The sequence below is a fragment of the Saccostrea echinata genome, unplaced genomic scaffold (genome assembly GCF_033153115.1).
Source record: "Saccostrea echinata isolate AGI-Se365-2 ecotype Australia unplaced genomic scaffold, CSIRO_AGI_Sech_v1 ptg000060l, whole genome shotgun sequence".
Taxonomy (NCBI): Eukaryota; Metazoa; Mollusca; class Bivalvia; order Ostreida; family Ostreidae; genus Saccostrea; species Saccostrea echinata.
Window position 1 is genome coordinate 5069521 of NW_026889809.1, and position 20218 is coordinate 5089738.

The following is a 20218-nucleotide window of genomic DNA, read 5'->3' on the forward strand; positions in this document are numbered from 1 at the left end:
TTAGGTTCCAACTTTTTCAAAACCAAATTTCATAAATTCATTTCCCTAATATGACTACACTGCAAAAAAAAGGGGGGGGGTGGCATTTTCAACAGAAAAAGATTATGCTATGTTTGAAAAAAAAGGCCGCGGGAGTGGGCTAGCATCCTGATATTACTTGCCTGTCATCGCAGTCATTAAAATAAATGTATTTAAATGTGATGAATTTGTCCCGCAGGTGCTGAAATCGTACCTGTTTTCTTTAGAATCTCCCAATGGGGGATGCTTGCAAATTTATGTAAAATCGGATTGTGCTCTGATCGATATGGTTATACATGTACTTTTTGCATTCTCAAGTTTATATGATTATGAATGTGAAATTATGTTTTGGCGTACCATTTTTTACGTCAAGCATTGTATTGTAAATAATAATAATAAAAACACACTCCCCCCCCCAAAACAACATGCATTTGTCTGCCATGGAGGAGCAAGGATAATTAGTTTAAACTATGCCTACTGATTAAGTGAATTGAAATTTATATAATTTAAAAAAATTAAAGCGCCAATTTTTTTCAAAGCGATTTTCTCCTAGAGATTTTTTTTTTGATTTGTGTCCTTGCGATATGCGGACCATGGGACATACAATCTTGCCAAAATATTCCCTATCAAAAATAAATCTCAGAAAATCCCAGAACAGATACACTTTACATATGATAATAGAGTGAAATACTGAAACATTTCTTTATACGTAAAACAAAAAAAAAACAAAAACAAGAAAAAAAAAAACAAAAAAAAAAAAAAAAAAAAAAAAGAAAAGGAAAGAAAGAAAGAAACGATAATGCACGCGCGTTTGTAAGGAAAGATAAGGGTAAGGACATGTACATTTTTTTTTTAGCATTTTGACAAAAAATTATAAATATTGACAATTATTAATACAATTTCCCTTCTCGGCAGAAATGCATTCTTAAGTACGTGTACATTAGATCCATGCTAAATCAAGCACACCCCGTTAATTGTTTTGTTTATGAAAAAATACGGAAAAGAAGACTTTTCTTTAAGCCTTGTACAATATAAAGATAACAAAGCTTATTCGTAAGGTTGTGTCCCTAAATAATAAAGAATACTGAGGTGTAGCAACTTTTTATGCTTATCATGATCAATGAATTTCTGTTCGTTGTTTCCTTTTAACACCTCCCCCCCCCCCCCCCCCCCCCCCGTGGTGTATTTGTTTCCTACGAGCCTGTATTACATTAACTCCACCTCTTCTTGAATATCTCTCTCAAAACTTATTTAATTCTATTTTTCCAGCAGTGACTTGGGATTAAATACTACTATCAGAGAATAATCCGGATTTATAGGTAAAAAATTCAGTAATCAATGAACCATGCACAACTTTTCATCATGACGGATTGAAAAGTGCAAATTTGCTATAGAATTAAATAATTACCTATAAGTATTCTATTTCTTTATTTAAGATACTAATTGTGCAGGAAATATTCGATAAAAGGACGACTGGACTGTCTGTCCCCTTTTATGAACCCAGTTAAACGTCGGCGATGTGTATTACCGCTGACCGACTTTAGCGTGGGAGAGAAGCAATCTCGGTTACTTCCTTTGATGTGGTGACAATGTGACGTAGTATTTAAAATTCTTGACAAGCAAAGCATCAGAACGTCACGAACAATGAAATCCCTATGCATATATGCAATCAGCTCTAATCCCTTGCGCAGAAGCTTTTTTGTTGACCTGTTTCATTTCAATTATGTCATAATATGACGTCATAATGTGTACTGATTATATCATATTATGGGTACTTAGTATGTATAATTAAATAAATGTATGAAAATAAATCAAAACTTTCTCTGAATAATAAATATACCTCTTATGCTATATATAAGGGTGGGTACACCTTTTTTCTCTGCACTGGAACATAAGAATTTATAGAGATTAAAGTTTCAAACTTTAGCTCCATTCACATTATTATTATAATTCAAAAAGCTTTATCCCTTTATCATGTTTATAAATGTACATGTATTATTTGAAACTTTCAGGAATTTAACTTCAAACTTCCTTCTTGAAGGATGCTAGAAAGTAACCCACACAAACGTATATGAATGTATGCATGATCAAAGGAAAATATATATGCACATTTTATTGTAAGTCTACACTTTCATTTTAATCCCTCTTTTGATCCCGGATCTAATTCCCGATATTTCTCCACTGTAACGGGATGACTCTGTCCTAACATCTCGTACCTGGCCCCTCCTCCTAATTTTAGCTTTGCGATATTTCATTCGATGCTTGACCCTTGGGTTTTTCAGCTCCTTTTTCTTGCTAGGTGTCAAGCCCTTGTTTTTCTCGATCTGGTAAGTAATGGCTCTCTTCCCTCCATCTTCATCGTCTTCATATTTTCCTTCTTTATCATCCTCCCGTACTTCTCCCTCTTCATTCTCGGAATCAGAATTTTGCCTCATTTTCATCATTTCATAATGGGCTAAAGCTGCTTTTTCATCTTCTGTCTCATAGCGTGGATTTTGTATCTTTTGTCTTTTGGTGGGAACATCCTCTTCCTCTTCTTCACTTTCATCAGATCTAGAGACCATCTCAGACGTCTTCCTCTCCATCGCCTTCTCCCTCACAGTCTTCATACTCCTTCTTCTTGGCCTGATAAATGTGGAAGGTTGTTGGGACTTATTTTCTAGGATAATCTCCTCTCCATTTCTTACTTTGTTAAGAATTTCTTCTATCTCAGCATTTAACTTAACATCTGCTGGCTTCATCTGCTTCATCAAATTTTGGTACTGCACAAGTCTTTTAATGACTGGATGGTTCTGAACTGGTAAATGTTTTGCCTTCAGCATCATGTAGAAACTAATAGTTGTGCAGTAGTTGAGAATAAGTTGAAGTTGACACTGTATGTAATCCGATGCATTTCTTGAGATTTTGCCATCTTCTGTGAGTTTTGATAGAGGAAGAAACTCGTCTTTAGCTCGTTTTATCATTGATTCAAAATCTTTTATAAGAGGTAACATTTCTGGAGATTTTTTCTTCAACAGTTGTAATTTTTCTTCAGCAGAGAGTTCAGACAATTCCTTGCTGATCTTCCCAGTACTAACATCCTCATTAGTAACATTCTTTTTCTTCTCAAACATACCTAAATGAAAGTCTGCAAGTTCTAACTCAGCTGCCATTTTTTTCTGCAAGTTCATGGCCTCCCTCTCTTCTAGCACTGCTGCTCCTTCTTCCTCTTCTTCGCCACTCAGGTCTATGTCATCATCACTTATATCTGCCCCATAGTACTTAGACCTCTTCTTGCCCCATGCCTTCAGATCTGGGAGATCTTTTCCTACACCCTCACTATCTCTGTCCCTTTCATTTTTTATTTTGTGTAATTTGAGTTTCCTCAGTTGTTTCTTGTAGTTTTGAATATCATCATCACTAAGCAAATCATCCTCCTCCTCATCATACAGCCCAAGGCCAAGAACTTCCTCGTCACTGTCTGATGAATATTGCTCGTCATCTTTTAGTCCTTTCTCCAGTAGTATTTTTTCTTTTTCAGCATGGCTTTTATCCACTTTGTCAAGGAAATAATCGTCCTGGGTGGGGTCTGGAACGGCTTCCCTGGAATATTTCCTCTCATCATCAGAGTCATAGTTATCAATATTCACCAGTTCCTTCTTTCTTGGTCTTCTGGGCATGTTTTCAGTTAATTTATGTCGATTACTTTCCTGGTTAAGTGGTTTCCACACAAAAACACATGCACATGGTGAAAGGAGGGGTTATTTATTCTCTGTTCTGTTAAAATAATTCCTCATCGATTACACAAATAAAAAAAATAAGTTAAAGATTTAAAAAAAATATATTTTTATAAACTGTCTTATTTTTAAAATTAACGCATTCCAATTTTGATCAATTATTAATTTATTTATAATTGATCAGAAAGATTTTACAAGAATTACTCCCCAGATGAAAGGAGTTTCTAGAATATAAAAGCAACGCGTTATGATTCCGAATATTATTAAATAAAAAAAAAATAAATAAAAGTTTGTAGATCTAGTAATTTTATTATGCTTATTGTTTTAAAGTTTTACAAAAATCATTTGTTTTTTTTTTCGACCGATTCAAATCAATGCATAAATAATAATCTATTTTGTGTACGTTTTATTTTTTCTAATATGGATTATCTACCCCTTTTACCTGTTTACTGGGATAGATGGCATTGTGAACGCCTACTGAAAAAATGTAAATAGATCGGACGAGATGGTGTGAACGACATATATAGCGACGACTGCCGATAGAGGTTGTGTGTGTTTCAAAAATCACCATGTTTGTTTCAGCACTTATCTTATGGACAGCTCTTTCTTATGGTAGGTATAATATACTTAATCATCATCAAAGGTAATGAAGATGAAAATGGTGTTTATATTGTATTTGTAGGTGATCAATCAATCAACAAACTGCAACATCTCGCAATTTAAGTTAAAAAGTCCCATGTACATAAGATATAAATTATTGTGGAAAGTCTAATTATTAAATGTTTGTATCATGTGGTGAAGGAAGTTTTCGTGCCTTTTAAAAGAACACCACTCCTTTCGAATATTTAACTTTATATTTTTTTTTATAAAGTCGCCTCAATTCTGAAATGAATGTAACTCAACTCCTTTTTAATAATTTTCAATTTTTTTTTAAAAATGTTCCCTGAAATGAATAGCCTATATAAAAGTAATTACACAAGTTTGTTAACATTGATTAACAAGATTAAAGTTAAGTTCAAAATTTTGAAAATTCACAAGAAAATGTTCATGTATTTGTTAACTTAAGGATAAATAACACAAACAAACTTTTTTTCCAGAAATCAGCAATATTTCTCATAAATTAATATTCAAATAGATAACCTATTTTAATGCTTTCCAAGTAAAATGGGAAAATTTTGTAACAATGTCAAATATAAATGCAAAATTTTGTATAGAATTACATAGAAATCAACACAAAGTTGCATGTCTAAGCACCAAAGAAAACTTACGATTTTTCGATATTTTAAGGATTGATTATGTATGTCATTTCCATCCAAAATCAGTCAAAAAGTATATATCAATCCATGCATCACATTTTTGTTAGTGTTAGGTATCCTTAAAGGGTCGTCTGTTTGTTGAAATGATACTGAAGTTTTACTTTTTTTTTTTATTATCTTCATTAAGTATTGTATTTTCATTAAGCAAGACCTGTGATTTGTGATGCTTATTATATTGTTAATTAAGTTAATTAATAGAAAGATACTCAAAAGGACTTTTTTAAGTTAACACATAAAAGTTGTGCTTTTCATCTTTTTCACTTGATATTTGGGAAATTGACGAAGTAGCATTGATAAAGTATATGTGAACACTTGAAGTTCTCAAAAGCCTAAAAAGCCCCCCCCCCCCCCCCCCCCCAAAATCCATGCCACTTTACTGCGGACATCCTGTAGAAGTTTTAATAAGTACCACAGTTCTGTTTTTGAAGAACTATACCTATGAACTTCAATTTATATTTGTGTACATGCAATCACAGTTATTGATATTCATTTTCTGGTTGTAGGGGCTTTAGCTTCTCTAGACAGATGTCCTAGTGTCTTTAATCGTGTTGGAGGATATAAAACCGAAAATGGAGAGATGTGCTATACATTTGTCAACACAGAAAAGACCTGGGTGGATGCCAATAGTCAGTGCTGGGCCTGGGGTGGTGAGCTGATCTCTATCAAGAACTGGAATAAAATGAGTTTTGTCATTCACACCCTTAACTCAGTCCTAAGATGGAGAAATAATGGAGTGTGGATAGGGGCTCATGACAGACATGGTCGCGGATGGCAGTGGACCAATGGTAATGTACAATTCAAAGCTAAAGTTATTTAAAAAAAAAATAGATATGTAGTATTGTTTTGTGCATTTAATGTTATTAGTTATCTGAAATTGTCCCTAATAACATTGCTACAATGTTTTGTTCTGAATGTCAGCTTGCACAGTTATTTTATGAGAACAAAAATCCCGTGACACTGCTGTGAAAAAATTTGGCTTGGCCATGCATGGGAGCTAACTGAACACGCAGCGTAAATGTGTATTTCAGTTTATTACCAGGCTTGTGTTTTGCATGATAAGATATAGCCTTGACCATTTCATTGACTTGTTGACATATAATTTTCAATGTACTTGCCATGTACTACATGAATACACACACTATGAACATGATGAATCATTTCAATGTTTACAAGTTAGAACAATTAATGCACATGAACATAAAATTTCCATAGGTCTGTCTGACTTTACCATACAAACATGTCAGGAGTCAGGACCTTAACTTTCTAATGGAGAAACATTGAAAGCTCATTCCTGTCATGACATAAAGATTACATATAGGTATGACCTGAGGGCATGTAATGACCTTGACTAAAGATCATTCCGGCAAGTTTAAGGTCACTGGCAGAAAAAGGTGTACAATTTGTGTGTTGTCAATAACTTTATAATGGATAAACATGGAAAGTTTTTCATGTTTATATTTCACAGAAAAATAACATATAAAAAAGGGTATGACATGAACTTGATATGGGTCATTTGGAAAAGTTCAAGGTCACAGACAGAAATGTCTCATCCACAAGTTTGTTAGAGGGAAATATTGGATGCAGCAAATTTTAAAAAAAAATTGCATGGGTTGGTTGCTTGGCTTGGGGGGGGGGGATATCATTTTACTTGTAGTACCTCTAGTTAATATATCTTAAGACTATGTTCTAGTAACTATAGAGTTTTTTCTACAACAATTTTGACATATGAATATATTGGTGGAAAATTGAATCTTATACATAGAAATTTGCTGTTGGAATTAAATTCTTTTGTCTTCAGGTGAGAGACTGACATGGGGTTATTGGGCCTCTGGACAGCCAAGTAAGACGGGGGGCTTCATTTCTTTAGAGGACTGTGCCTTGATGAGACGGGGCGATGGCTGGAGATGGCATGACTATCATTGTGATTCGTCATTTTTCTTCACGTACAAATTCATCTGCCAGTTCCGTAAGTAGAGTTAAATTTTCTTTCTTTTTGTGTGTGTGGTATGTGTTTGGCACATTTCTTTCTTGGTTTTTGCTTTGGCACTAACTGTGTTTTAGAGTAACAAGTTGCGCATTGCTAATAGCTTCAGTGATCTTCTAATTTAAATTGCGGTTAGGATAGGTGGAGCGTGAAATGAACCGTTTAACAAGTTTTAAAGTTTCTTATTAATGTTTTGTTTAGAATACTGGTACAGTGTATTATAATCTGATTTAGAAAAAGAGTCAAGAATGAATCGAATTTAAAAAAAAAAAAAAAAATTAAACCTATCCTTTTAATTCTATGCAGGTGACATTCTTTGGTTGTTGATATAACTGGAATCATGTATTCTGAGTTTTGCTTTTTAATGACATTTGTTCCTATTCTGTCTTGACATTTGATATGGTAAAGAGTTAAAGTTGTTATGAACATTATGAATTCCCAATACATTGTGGTCTTGCAATACACCCAATCCTATGACAATTTACACATATGTTTCTAGTCCAGCATATGGTTCTGAGTTTGGTTCATGGCTAGACTTCAATAATATTCCAGCATATTAACTGTATTATGTACTCATGGCTTCATATTGACCCCTCTTATGTTTTTGCTTCTCAGCAGTCGATGTTTTGAGATAAAGAGTCTGAGGGTTATGCATGCTTTAACTATATTTTTCATAAATATTAAGGAGAAGTTCTGTTTTTACAAAGTTTAAGATATTTGTAGACTAAATCAAAACAATTTAGCAAAAAAAAAAAAAAAAAAAAATCCTTGAAATTACCTTAGGCCAAAAAAAATAATAGTCTTGTTTCCTGCTACCAGCCTGAAAAAAATAGGGTAGGTAGGTAGGAAAATTATTTTATTTTATATTTTTATTTTTTTTTTTTCCGACAGCATTTTTAGCTCACCTCGACGAAGTCGAGATGAGCTTATGCTATACCCCCGGCGTTGGCGTCGGCGTCGGCGTTAGCGTCGGCGTCCCAGTTAAAGTTTTAGGAGCAAGTCCCATTCCCAAGTTACTATAAGCCCTACCTGGACCAAACTTGCATGGATGATGCATCTAGAATGGACACTACCACACTTGCTTCGGATGCTGGATCTGACCTAGATTTTCCAGATGAGTGACCAGGTTAAAGTTTTTGGAGCAGGTCCATTCCCAAGGAACTATACGCCCCACCTGAACCAAACTTGTATGGATGATGCATCTAGGGATGGACACTACCACACTTGCTTCGGATGCTGGATCTGACCTAGATTTTCCAGATGAGTGACCAGGTTAAAGTTTTTGGAGCAGATCCATTCCCAAGTAACTATAAGCCCTACCTGGACCAAACTTGCATGGATGATGCATCTAGGGATGGACACTACCACACTTGCTTCGGATGCTGGATCTGACCTAGATTTTCCAGATGAGTGACCAGGTTAAAGTTTTTGGAGCAGATCCATTCCCAAGTAACTATAAGCCCTACCTGGACCAAACTTGCATGGATGATGCATCTAGGGATGGACACTACCACACTTGCTTCGGATGCTGGATCTGACCTAGATTTTCCAGATGAGTGACCAGGTTAAAGTTTTTGGAGCAGGTCCATTCCCAAGTAACTATAAGCCCTACCTGGACCAAACTTGCATGGATGATGCATCTAGGGATGGACACTACCACACTTGCTTCGGATGCTGGATCTGACCTAGATTTTCCAGATGAGTGACCAGGTTAAAGTTTTTGGAGCAGATCCATTCCCAAGTAACTATAAGCCCTACCTGAACCAAACTTGCATGGATGATGCATCTAGGGATGGACACTACCACACTTGCTTCGGATGCTGGATCTGACCTAGATTTTCCAGATGAGTGACCAGGTTAAAGTTTTTGGAGCAGGTCCATTCCCAAGTAACTATAAGCCCTACCTGGACCAAACTTGCATGGATGATGCATCTAGGGATGGACACTACCACACTTGCTTCGGATGCTGGATCTGACCTAGATTTTCCAGATGAGTGACCAGGTTAAAGTTTTTGGAGCAGATCCATTCCCAAGTAACTATAAGCCCTACCTGAACCAAACTTGCATGGATGATGCATCTAGGGATGGACACTACCACACTTGCTTCGGATGCTGGATCTGACCTAGATTTTCCAGATGAGTGACCAGGTTAAAGTTTTTGGAGCAGATCCATTGCCAAGTAACTATAAGCCCTACCTGGACCAAACTTGCATGGATGATGCATCTAGGGATGGACACTACCACACTTGCTTCGGATGCTGGATCTGACCTAGATTTTCCAGATGAGTGACCAGGTTAAAGTTTTTGGAGCAGGTCCATTCCCAAGTAACTATAAGCCCTACCTGGACCAAACTTGCATGGATGATGCATCTAGGGATGGACACTACCACACTTGCTTCGGATGCTGGATCTGACCTAGATTTTCCAGATGAGTGACCAGGTTAAAGTTTTTGGAGCAGATCCATTCCCAAGTAACTATAAGCCCTACCTGAACCAAACTTGCATGGATGATGCATCTAGGGATGGACACTACCACACTTGCTTCGAATGCTGGATCTGACCTAGATTTTCCAGATGAGTGACCAGGTTAAAGTTTTTGGAGCAGGTCCATTCCCAAGTAACTATAAGCCCTACCTGGACCAAACTTGCATGGATGATGCATCTAGGGATGAACACTACACACTTGCTTCGGGTGCTGAATCTGACCTAGATTTTCCAGATGAGTGACCAGGTTAAAGTTTTTGGAGCAGATCCATTCCCAAGTAACTATAAGCCCTACCTGGACCAAACTTGCATGGATGATGCATCTAGGGATGGACACTACCACACTTGCTTCGGATGCTGAATCTAATCTAGATTTTCCAGATGAGTGACCAGGTTAACGTTTTTGGAGCAGATCCATTCCCAAGTAACTATAGGCCCTACCTGAACGAAATTTGCATGGATGATGCATCTAGGGATGGACACTACCATACTTGCTTCGGATGCTGAATCTGACCTAGATTTTCCAGATGAGTGACCAGGTTAAAGATTTTTGGAGCAGATCCATTCCCAAGTAACTATACGCCCTACCTGAACCAAACTTGCATAGATGATGCATCTAGAATGGACACTGCCACACTTGCTTCGGATGCTGGATCTGACCTAGATTTTTCCAGATGAGTGACCAGGTTAAAGTTTTTGGAGCAGGTCCATTCCCAAGTAACTATAAGCCCTACCTGGACCAAACTTGCATGGATGATGCATCTAGGGATGGACACTACCACATTTGCTTCAGATGCTGAATCTAACCTAGATTTTCCAGATGAGTGACCAGGTTAAAGTTTTTGGAGCAGGTCCATTCCCAAGTAACTATAGGCCCTACCTGGACCAAACTTGCATGGATGATGCATCTAGGGATGGACACTACCACACTTGCTTCAGATGCTGAATCTGACCTAGATTTTCCAGATGAGTGACCAGGTTAAAGTTTTTGGAGCAGATCCTTTCCCAAGTAACTATAAGCCCTACCTGAACCAAACTTGCATGGATGATGCATATAGGGATGGACACTACCACACTTGCTTCGGATGCTGGATCTGACCTAGATTTTCCAGATGAGTGACCAGGTTAAAGTTTTTGGAGCAGGTCCATTCCCAAGTAACTATAAGCCTTACCTGGACCAAACTTGCATGGATGATGCATCTAGGGATGTACACTACACACTTGCTTCGGATGCTGAATCTGACCTAGATTTTCTAGATGAGTGACCAGGTTAAAGTTTTTTGAGCAGGTCTATTTCCAAGTAATTATAAGTCCTTCTTAAACCAAACTTGTATAGATATTGATCTTGGGATGTACACTAACTAGAAAAAATATGATGTGAGATTTGCCTTACTTATAGATAACCTTCGTCGAGGTGAGCTTCGTAATCTTTGATTACCTATGTTTTGGATATGAACTAATACAAGATAAAATTGAACATGTCACAGGTCAATATTATCTTCTAAAATTAAATTTCGATCTTGTCTTTTTATGCACAACTCAAGTGGTATTTTATGAAAGTCCATATTTAAAACAAGAATTTCATGAAATGCTTGTTTTGTGTTAACATGGAAACCGATTACGGTGACAGAAAGATGAAATTCCGGAAATTCCCAATTTTTTTCTTCCAAAACTTAAAAAAAAAACTTTAGGGTCGGGTGCAAAAAAATAGGGTAGGTCGGGTAGCAGGAAACAAGACTATTATTTTTTTTGGCCTTAGAGTCGGCTGTGGGAGAAAAGATTTTGAAAGAGATGGGGGTCTTTAAAAATCAATTTGAAAGAACTTTTAGTTTCAAGTTAAAAGTAAATGTCATCTCCTAAGCACTCAAAACTTTATTATTATGCATACTAAAATTAATTGTTCATGAAAATAGACATTTTATATATTTTAGTATGTTATTAAAAAGATGTTTTTGTTGTTAATCACCAACCCCCTCCCCCCCCCCCCCCCCCCCATTTACTTAACTTGAAAAATACATTGTAATAGGGGGGAAAAATAGGAAAACAGAAGAAACATAATCTTTATCAAATTTAATTTTTGTAAGTAGGTTGACTTATTCAGATTTAAAACAATGTAGACAGGGCTGAGTGGATTAGAGTAATATGTTGACTTCTATGAATAGTTTGGAAAATAAAGAATTTCATGTTGATTAACTTCAAATGTCCAAGAACTTCTTAGTTCTCTATGATTCATGATTAAGAGTTCTTGATCAATTTTATGCTTCTCCAAAAACGCCTACGTATACATTGAGCATGATAATGCCATTATATTCTGGAAGTATTTCAGAAACCAATTGCCTCATATTTTGCGGAGTTTCACAATTCTTCTGACTTCATCATGTTCATCAGCGTTTTCTCCTGTGTGTAACTTATTTGTCCAAGTATTGATTCGGAACTGCAAACAGCCATTGGTGATTCATATACAAATCTCACTATGGCTGTTTTCTAGTGATGTTGTCATAATGGTGTAACAATATTGTATCTGTAATTATTTTACTCACTTACAATACAAATGTTAGGAAAGTGTCAAATATCTTAAAGAGATTTGTCCTTGGACATTCAGTGAACTGGAACAATGAAAAAAGAAACACTCTGATCCTGAATGCCATACATTTTATCCTCCTACTTGCACATGCCTAATATTGAAATCATTTGAATCTAAAATTTTCCCTACACTTTTTTTGAAACCTGACAGTAAACAGAAGAGCTTTTTATTTTATAGAAACTGTGTTATAATTATGCAGTACCACTTGAGAAAACTTAACTCACAAACTTATACATGTTATAGTTAGTCTGCAGATCATCACTTAAGTTCCTAAGTAGGGTTTTCTGTCATCAGGTTAAAATTCTAGAGTTCAGTGAATTCCGCAGTTAACAGTTGTTGGTGTCAAAGAGTGGTTCAAGTACCCCATGTGACTCCTTCTCCACTTGGCTTGGTTTTAACAATAAATACTCAAGATTTCTCTGGGGGAGGGAGGGGGAAACATCATGACATACATGTAGGTTGATTTCTTAGAATTTTAATACCAGGTCGTACAGTAAAACTCGTTTAGTACTAACATGGATAAAGAAAATTCACGGATACTTGAGGAAAAAGATGCATATTGCAAATTCGATATATATAAACTTTAATGAATTTGTTATGTGGATGTAACAAATTGCAGATAAAACAAAGTAAATGCATGAGTCTTCAGGACTTTGCTATAACCAAGTTTTACCAATTATGTTTACTGAAGAAATATATCTTAAATAATACATGTACATGCACATTGAACCGGTTGTCAACTTGGTCATTATTTGGTAATCTTTAATTTACTGGATGATTTTAATTATTAAATGAATTAATATACATGTAAAGGTTTTTTTATTAATCATTAAATTAGTTTTCCTGGTTGCTAAAAAATTCAGACAAAAATTACCAAAGGTAATTTTTTTTTTTTTTTTCAATATTTGAGAAAAATTAAATTCAGATTTTAATATAAGGTTTGCTTTTAATTTAAAATGTTTTTATCAATCTCAACATGCCCAAGTATCGGTAGTTTTAATAAGTTAGATGTAAAATTAACACAGAGACTTGCTTGAAATGTAGTCTTTTACATTAATGAATGTTGAAAAAGCTTGGTGTTCTTTGTATAGAACTGAAGTTTTGATGTGACGTATTGAAACTATTATTAAACAAGAGTTAAAACACTTGTTCCTCATACAATAGAATTATCTAGGAGATCGTAACCACTTCAGGGTTTCCGAATCATTTTATCACTTTGTACTTCCAAAGTGGTGATCGAGGAACAATTCAACTACAGCTGGTGTAATGTACTTTCATTTAATACTAAAGTACTCCTGTGTCACCCTGTGTAAAGCTATCAAAACTTTTGTTTCCCCTGAAAAGAAGTTGGATGAGAATTACAGGAAAAAAAGATCAACTTTCCCCATCTATTCCTAATATTAATTCTGAAGCCTGCACTGTGTGATCATATAATGTGAATCTGAGGCATGTGAAGCCCATTGTTCATATTTATAATTATAAAAATCCATGTGAAGCCCATTGTTCATATTTATAATTATAAAAATCTATGTGAAGCCCATGGCTTGCAAGACATGCATGTGAAGCTGGTTGTTCTTAAACAGCTAGGGAAGCTCTTGGTAACTTCTGTAGTAATGCTTGACTTTCCTGCTACACTTGTTCTGAGTTGTATACCTGTATAAAGCTATTTACTACAATGTGTATATTGTAATTTAATTTGCCAGACCATGCACAACTAATACTAATGCTGTATCACTTTACCCTGAATATTGATTGACTCAATCTCACATAAATAGACATTTGAGAAATTAATACTGTATATTGGAGAGGATACTGTATGAATTATAATACATGTCGATTGAGATTTTTCCTGGAGAACTGTTATTTTTTTTAAATTTGTCATTGAGAAAAATCAAATAACTGAACTCTTGAAGTTGGCGAGTGAGTTTCTTGCTCTGGTTACATGAATTGAAAATTTCAGACTCTGATCATTATTCTGAATTGAAACTTCATTTCTAAATGGCTTGTTCTTTATCTAAGAATTGCATGGCCACTAAAATGTTCATATTGTACATCTAGTGCTCTTCTGATATTCAGTAAATTTTGTGAATTCATCAATGACAGCCCTATTTTTCTTTGCTAATTGACTTTCTGATATTAGGGAAGCTGCCTCCAACAACTACCACAAGTACTTCAACTAGTACTACTACTAGTACTACCACTACAACCATCCCTAGTACAACCACTACTAGTACTACCAGCACTAGTACTACAATTGTTAGTCCCACTACAAGTGTTAGTATGTCCAAAACCGTTGAGGACAAATCTAACTTGACTGTACAGGCTGTGGACTTAGGAGTTAAGTTTGACCACACAAATATTAAATTTGAGAAGAATGGCATTATTGCAGGTAATTGTTTAATATACTGGAAGTCGTTTTAATTCCACGGTGTTAAAATTTCACGATTTCTCAAAAAGTACCAATCGCGATGGTTTTGATTTCACGCTGCAAGAAATTAATTTGAATTTCATATTTAAGCATTTAAACATTTTTAAAAACTAATGATAGCATTCACTATGTGTTCAATTTCGCGGAAAAATGATGAATCACGAACATAGTGAAATTAAAACCATTGTGATAACTGATTATTTGCCAATGGACAGTATACATGTACATGTACATATATCTAAAATCTGAATTAATGCTTTTGCTGAATAATTCAAGTATCTCTTTAAAATTGATTTACCCCCAAAATTTGATACTTCAATGAAAATTTATAATTTTGAGACACATTACTTGGTATATTTTGCATGAATGCAAGTTCAGAGATACATGGATATTTTGATATTATTGATATTGCATGAGCACTGGAAGCTATTAGCATTTTTTGTTGTTGCATGTTATTTTGTGTGCTTTTTTTTTTTGTATCTTTAAGTGTATACAGTGTACATGTTTGGTTTTTTGGGGAATTGGAAAGACTACCTTCTTTTTAACCAATGGTTTTCCTAAATCAGTAAATATTTAATTGTTATACAATTTTTTTTTATCCCAGCCAGAGTGTGAATTTATTTTTTTTTCTCCCAGAGAAGCAACATTTATTTGTCGTCGTCAGAGATCTGAAAGAAAGAAACAAATATTAAGCAAACAAGCAAAAGACTTGGTCTCTGTTTAGTGAAACATAATATATTACATGATCAGGACTGCTTTGCAGTAAATAAGAAAAACTGCATATAAAGGTGTGAGTGTATCAGGAAGAATTATTGGGACTTTAAAATAACTTAGTATTTTCTTAGAGAAAATACAGATTCTTCCGTCCTCATGTGGCAGATAAGTCCTTTTGTTGAGTATCAAGTACTGTACTTGTAAAAGCTTGATAAAGAATAATGGTATTCTGAAAATAGAAAATATCATATGGCATTATCTTTAAAACTGTTTAAAGCATCAAGATAAGCATCAAGAAGGCCTAAGAAGCTCGTTCTTTTTAGATTAAATTTTGGAATTTCCAGATAATTATAGAACAAGTATGAGAACTTGGACTATAGATGATTCTGGGTTCTGATCATGCTGATTGAAGTATTTTTGATGATTGAATGTTAACTTTTCTAACATGTCCTATAAATGTAGAGCATAAACTGATAAAGACATCTCCCAGTTTAATTTTAATTTCGTTAGTACATTAGGGCACCATGAAAGAATGTCACAGAGGAGATTTAAAAATTAATGGAATTTAAGTATGCATGTATTTTATTTTAGCCCACACTTATTGGCATTTTCCTGTTCCTTATAAAACATTACTTAGACTTGTTAAGTGTTGCATGCATTGTGCAGTACTTTTCTAAATGACCTTGGAGAGTCTCTGTATATCAAATTACATGTTTTGGATTTTTCTTAATAAAACTCCCACACTGTTTGAGGAGGGGCTGCAATCAATTAAGTGCGACTCTGATAACCTCAAGATAAGACCCTCCCACTCTGTTGGGGAACACTGCAGAGAGGGTCATGGCTGCTGCATTAACATGTGTATGTTTGTAATAGATCTGTTTCAGGGGAAAATTCTACCCAGTATGTTCTGGAAGAAAATTATTTACACATGTTACATGTATGTGCAGTTGGTGCATGTTCAAAATTATTCATATATTGCATTGAGTCTGCTTAAAAAGTGCAGGACTTATGGTTAAAATTGAAAAAAAAAAAAAATGAACAAATACCAAGCTTCTATATGATTTCCTTTTTTTTTTTTTATTTTAGCCTCTGCTGCTGACAGGGGAAGGTGGGGGGGGGGGGGATAAACATTGAGCCTCTTTAATTATAGCAATGCATAGTATTGCATACAAAATGTGAAAATGGGGCACTGAGACTCACACATAAAGAAAATATAAACTTGTTTATTATATATGAAAGAACTGTCCACTCGATATGAAAAATTACAACTAGTATTAATACCCTAGTACTACTAGTCTGGTGAATTCCACTGCTCATCGGAATTATATTTTTGCAGTTTTCTGGAAATGAAATGATTTTATGTATGGAATGCAAATCCTTACCTGCAATACACGTACAGTAAAACACGCTTATAATGAAGTGCCAGGGATTTACGATGTTGCTTCATCATAAGTGTAATTCGCTATAATCCGTCAAGTTTAAAATATATAATAAAGTCACTGGGAATGAAAATCACTTCGCTGTAGCGTCAATTCATTATAAGCGTGTTTGCTATAATACCTTGTTTTACTGTATATGTTTAGTCAAATTGATTCAATTAATTAATATGCACATTAAAGACATTTCTAGCATGTACCAACCTAAAAACAGTAAAAAGAAATGTCATGTTGCCATCAAGATTTGATACTAACAGCATGTCCATTATACTTAGAATTGTAGAATACCAGTGCCATTTTAAAGTTCATTAGTCAGTGTTCATTGATTTGTTTAAATCTGATAATAATTTGAGCTCATATTTGATTACATTGATGATATAAACAGCAGTTTTTCCTATAAGGCACACTATATGAACAAAGAAATCCTCAGAAATAAGGAAAAGATTTTGATTAGCAGCAAAAATCACATACAAATGGACCAGGATGACTTATATATATACAATATTAATGATCCATTAATTACAGTTCAAAGGCTTCTTGCAAAAAAAAACCCCAGAATGTTAATTGAGTGAATGAATATGAAAATAACTGAAAACAAATCACTGAAAACCATGAATATATCATACACAGAAAGTTTTTGTTTTTGGTAGATTTGGGAGATTCAACATGAATTTTAAGTATTTAAGAATTGAAAGAGTCTCTATGAAAGCTTGTATTGTACACAATTTCCTACTTACATTATAATATATGTACATATGATATGAATGAAGAAACATATTTGCTGTTTCTTTTTATTGCTGAAATTGTTATTTCATAGAGACTTTGTTTAAGTTCTAATCACTAGTATTGTACTTGCAGATAAGCTGAATCAAGGCGAGGGTTCCGTCAGCTCAGTGGTGGGCGGAGAGTCCGAATCAGACAGTACTGGAAGTGACACAGGTGAGATATAAGTATTCTGAGTCTGAATCAGACAGTACTGGAAGTGACACAGGTAAGATATAAGTATTCTGAGTCTGAATCAGACAGTACTGGAAGTGACACAGGTAAGATATAAGTATTCTGAGTCTGAATCATACAGTACTGGAAGTGACACAGGTACGATATAAGTATTCTGAGTCTGAATCAGACTGTACTGGAAGTGACACAGGTAAGATATAAGTATTCTGAGATTGATATACATTGTGTATAAATGAGTCATTTTTTTTTTTTTTTTTTTTTTTTTTTTTAAATTATGATCAAAACCTATCTTTATTAATTGATCTTCTTACTTCAGTAAAACAAAAAAACAAAAAAAAAAAAACAAAAAAAAACTCAATGTATTAAGATTTTGAAATTTATATGTTTTCAGGAATTTTAGCAGGCATTATTGTAGGAGGAGCTATTCTCATTTTGATAGGTGCCATTGGAACTCTTTTGTTAAGAAGGTAAATATAAATATTTAAACTGATATGGTCAAAATAATGCCTGATCGTGAACAAAAAATGGATTACATAAAAGAGATTCTTGAATCAATAGAATAAAAGAAAGTTTTCTTGCATCCTAATAGGAAGTTGTGTCAAGCACATTTCATTTGTTCATCAGTATTGTAAACAAATAATTTAATACCATAAATGTTCTTGAAACCTTTGCTAACTATCTTGCTCACTGAGTGTGTGATATCTTAATTAGCAAGTTGAAATTGATAATTTTTTTTTTTTGAGAAAATCATTTTTTATTGCATCAAACATTCATTGGTAAATTAAGTTGTCAAATATATGCCAAATTTCACGTACTGTATAGCTTTAAATGTTAAATGCCTTTTAAAATATGTTGTAACACAGGAGTCAGTTGCAAAAGACTTCAGTTTGAACATCTTGTGGAGCTATCAATTATTTATTCTATTTAGAGACAACTTAAAATGATCTGACTCTATACACATGTATTATGATATAGATTATTTTTTGCATGTTGAACCTTGTTTTTTTGTGAATGTGATGGGAAGGGGAATAACTCATTTACATTACAAACATATATTTGTAGGAGAAGGCAGAAAAAGTTTGAAGAACCCTCAGTTCAGTTCCAGAATCTTGCTTACTCTCGAGTGTCCAATAGTGGACAGGATGGGAATGTGGCTAGCAATGTATACATGGACACTAACGAGATGAATCGTCTGTATGAGGAGGTCAACAAGCAAGTGAATCATGGTGTCAACTGCTTCAGCGGGACAGTGTTAGACATTCAGGTACCGAGGTCTGATTCTGGGGATCACCAGGAGAATGCCTGCTGTGGAGGAATGTCAGAGGAAAGTGATCTCAAAAAGCTAAATAACCTCACTCACGTGGCTATACCGCCTGACACCAAAAATCCTCCTGACACAACAGAGAACCATTATGTAGATATGAGTACTGCAAACAAAGCAAAGGAGACAAATCGTCTGGTAGAAGCCAGTCGAGTGGTGGATCCAAGCAAACCTTCAAACCTGGGAGTGGACAGAGAACCGATGCCCCTCCCAGTGTATGCTAACAGTTTGGAGAATCTGCGTGAGGGAACATTGGAACTGACCAGCACATTATCTTCACAATCAAAGGAATCCACTTACATGAACAGGCAGGAGGGGTTTGAGGTAGACGAAGATGGGTACATGAGTCCCAGGTCCACCCTTCACAGTGACAGTGACACAGAGTTAATGGGGGCAGATAAGGACCCCTTGTATGATGAAATTCGTTAAGTTCATAGCAGAATTTAACTTTAATGTGTTCTGTTAATCATTTGACTGTGTTATGTTAGGCAAAACCTTCAATTCCTTGTTTGTTTTAGTAGAAATATGTAGAGGAAAAAATATCTGAATTTAATATAGTATAATTGATAAATATATAATAATGAAATTTTATGAAGAACTATTTGATAAACTGATAAGTAATGCTGTTTTGGGAAATACAGTTACATCTGCTGGTCTGTTCCAAATCTGAACTATCCTCATCAAAGTTGAGCATTTTTATATAATTGGCAATACATATTGGCATATGTGAGTAACAAAAAAAGTTTTGATTTGGATGCATGGTTTATGTGTAATAGTGTAAAAAATTACAAATTTTGATATAGCAATGAATTTTATTTACTTACTCTTGGCATGCACAATTGTTGATATATTTCAAATCGGTTTTATAAATTTTGTAAGTATTTGTGCCATGTATACATTTATTATTTTTGTACATGTACTTCAAGGTTCAGATTTTTTTTTCATAACATTACATATATACATTATATACCTTCACATAAATAAGGATTTTGACCACGAAAGCTTTATTTTATATCTCCCCAAAGTTTCATGTCTGTATATTTAAAGAAAAAATGTAAAAATGCTGAATTATTGGTACATTACTGGTGTACATGTCCTGTAAGTAGAAAGGAGAAATTCGGGGTGTATATGCTTTAATGTGATATTTCCAAGGAGAATGTCAATATATTTGCAAAGATTTCTTGTCAGGAATATATCTATTTGATGGATACCAGTTATATATAACTTTAAATATTGTGTTTGATTTATATACCTTGATAA

The 20218-nt window shown here is 34.6% G+C and overlaps 2 protein-coding genes across 3 annotated transcripts; one reads left to right on the forward strand and one right to left on the reverse strand.

Annotated features, from left to right (window-relative positions):
- Window positions 1–1959: 1959 nt before the first annotated feature.
- On the reverse strand, window positions 1960–3692 carry LOC133174993 (something about silencing protein 10-like). The gene has a single exon (XM_061310085.1). The coding sequence runs from the start codon at window positions 3675–3677 to the stop codon at window positions 2142–2144; it is 1536 nt and encodes a 511-aa protein (XP_061166069.1). The 5' UTR covers window positions 3678–3692; the 3' UTR covers window positions 1960–2141.
- A 554-nt stretch (window positions 3693–4246) lies between these two features.
- LOC133175059 (uncharacterized) lies at window positions 4247–19857 on the forward strand. Of its 2 annotated transcripts, XM_061310165.1 has the most exons (7): window positions 4247–4346; window positions 5554–5835; window positions 6849–7016; window positions 14243–14491; window positions 17539–17619; window positions 18029–18104; window positions 18700–19857. In XM_061310165.1, the coding sequence occupies exons 1-7, from the start codon at window positions 4304–4306 to the stop codon at window positions 19385–19387; spliced, it is 1587 nt and encodes a 528-aa protein (XP_061166149.1). In that variant the 5' UTR covers window positions 4247–4303; the 3' UTR covers window positions 19388–19857. The 2 variants fall into 2 exon arrangements, with proteins under 2 accessions (XP_061166149.1, XP_061166150.1); XM_061310166.1 differs by lacking the exon at window positions 14243–14491 and having other exon boundaries at window positions 4249–4346; window positions 18700–19851.
- The last annotated feature ends 361 nt before the right edge of the window (window positions 19858–20218 follow it).

Bases quoted from the DNA above. Each gene is read 5' to 3' on its own strand.
- LOC133174993 (XM_061310085.1), bottom strand. From the start codon at position 3,677: ATGCCCAGAAGACCAAGAAAGAAGGAACTGGTGAATATTGATAACTAT.
- LOC133175059 (XM_061310165.1), top strand. From the start codon at position 4,304: ATGTTTGTTTCAGCACTTATCTTATGGACAGCTCTTTCTTATG. The intron at 14,492-17,538 runs GTAATTGTTTAA...TTGTACTTGCAG, and splicing joins GAAGAATGGCATTATTGCAG to ATAAGCTGAATCAAGGCGAG. The intron at 17,620-18,028 runs GTGAGATATAAG...ATATGTTTTCAG, and splicing joins CAGTACTGGAAGTGACACAG to GAATTTTAGCAGGCATTATT.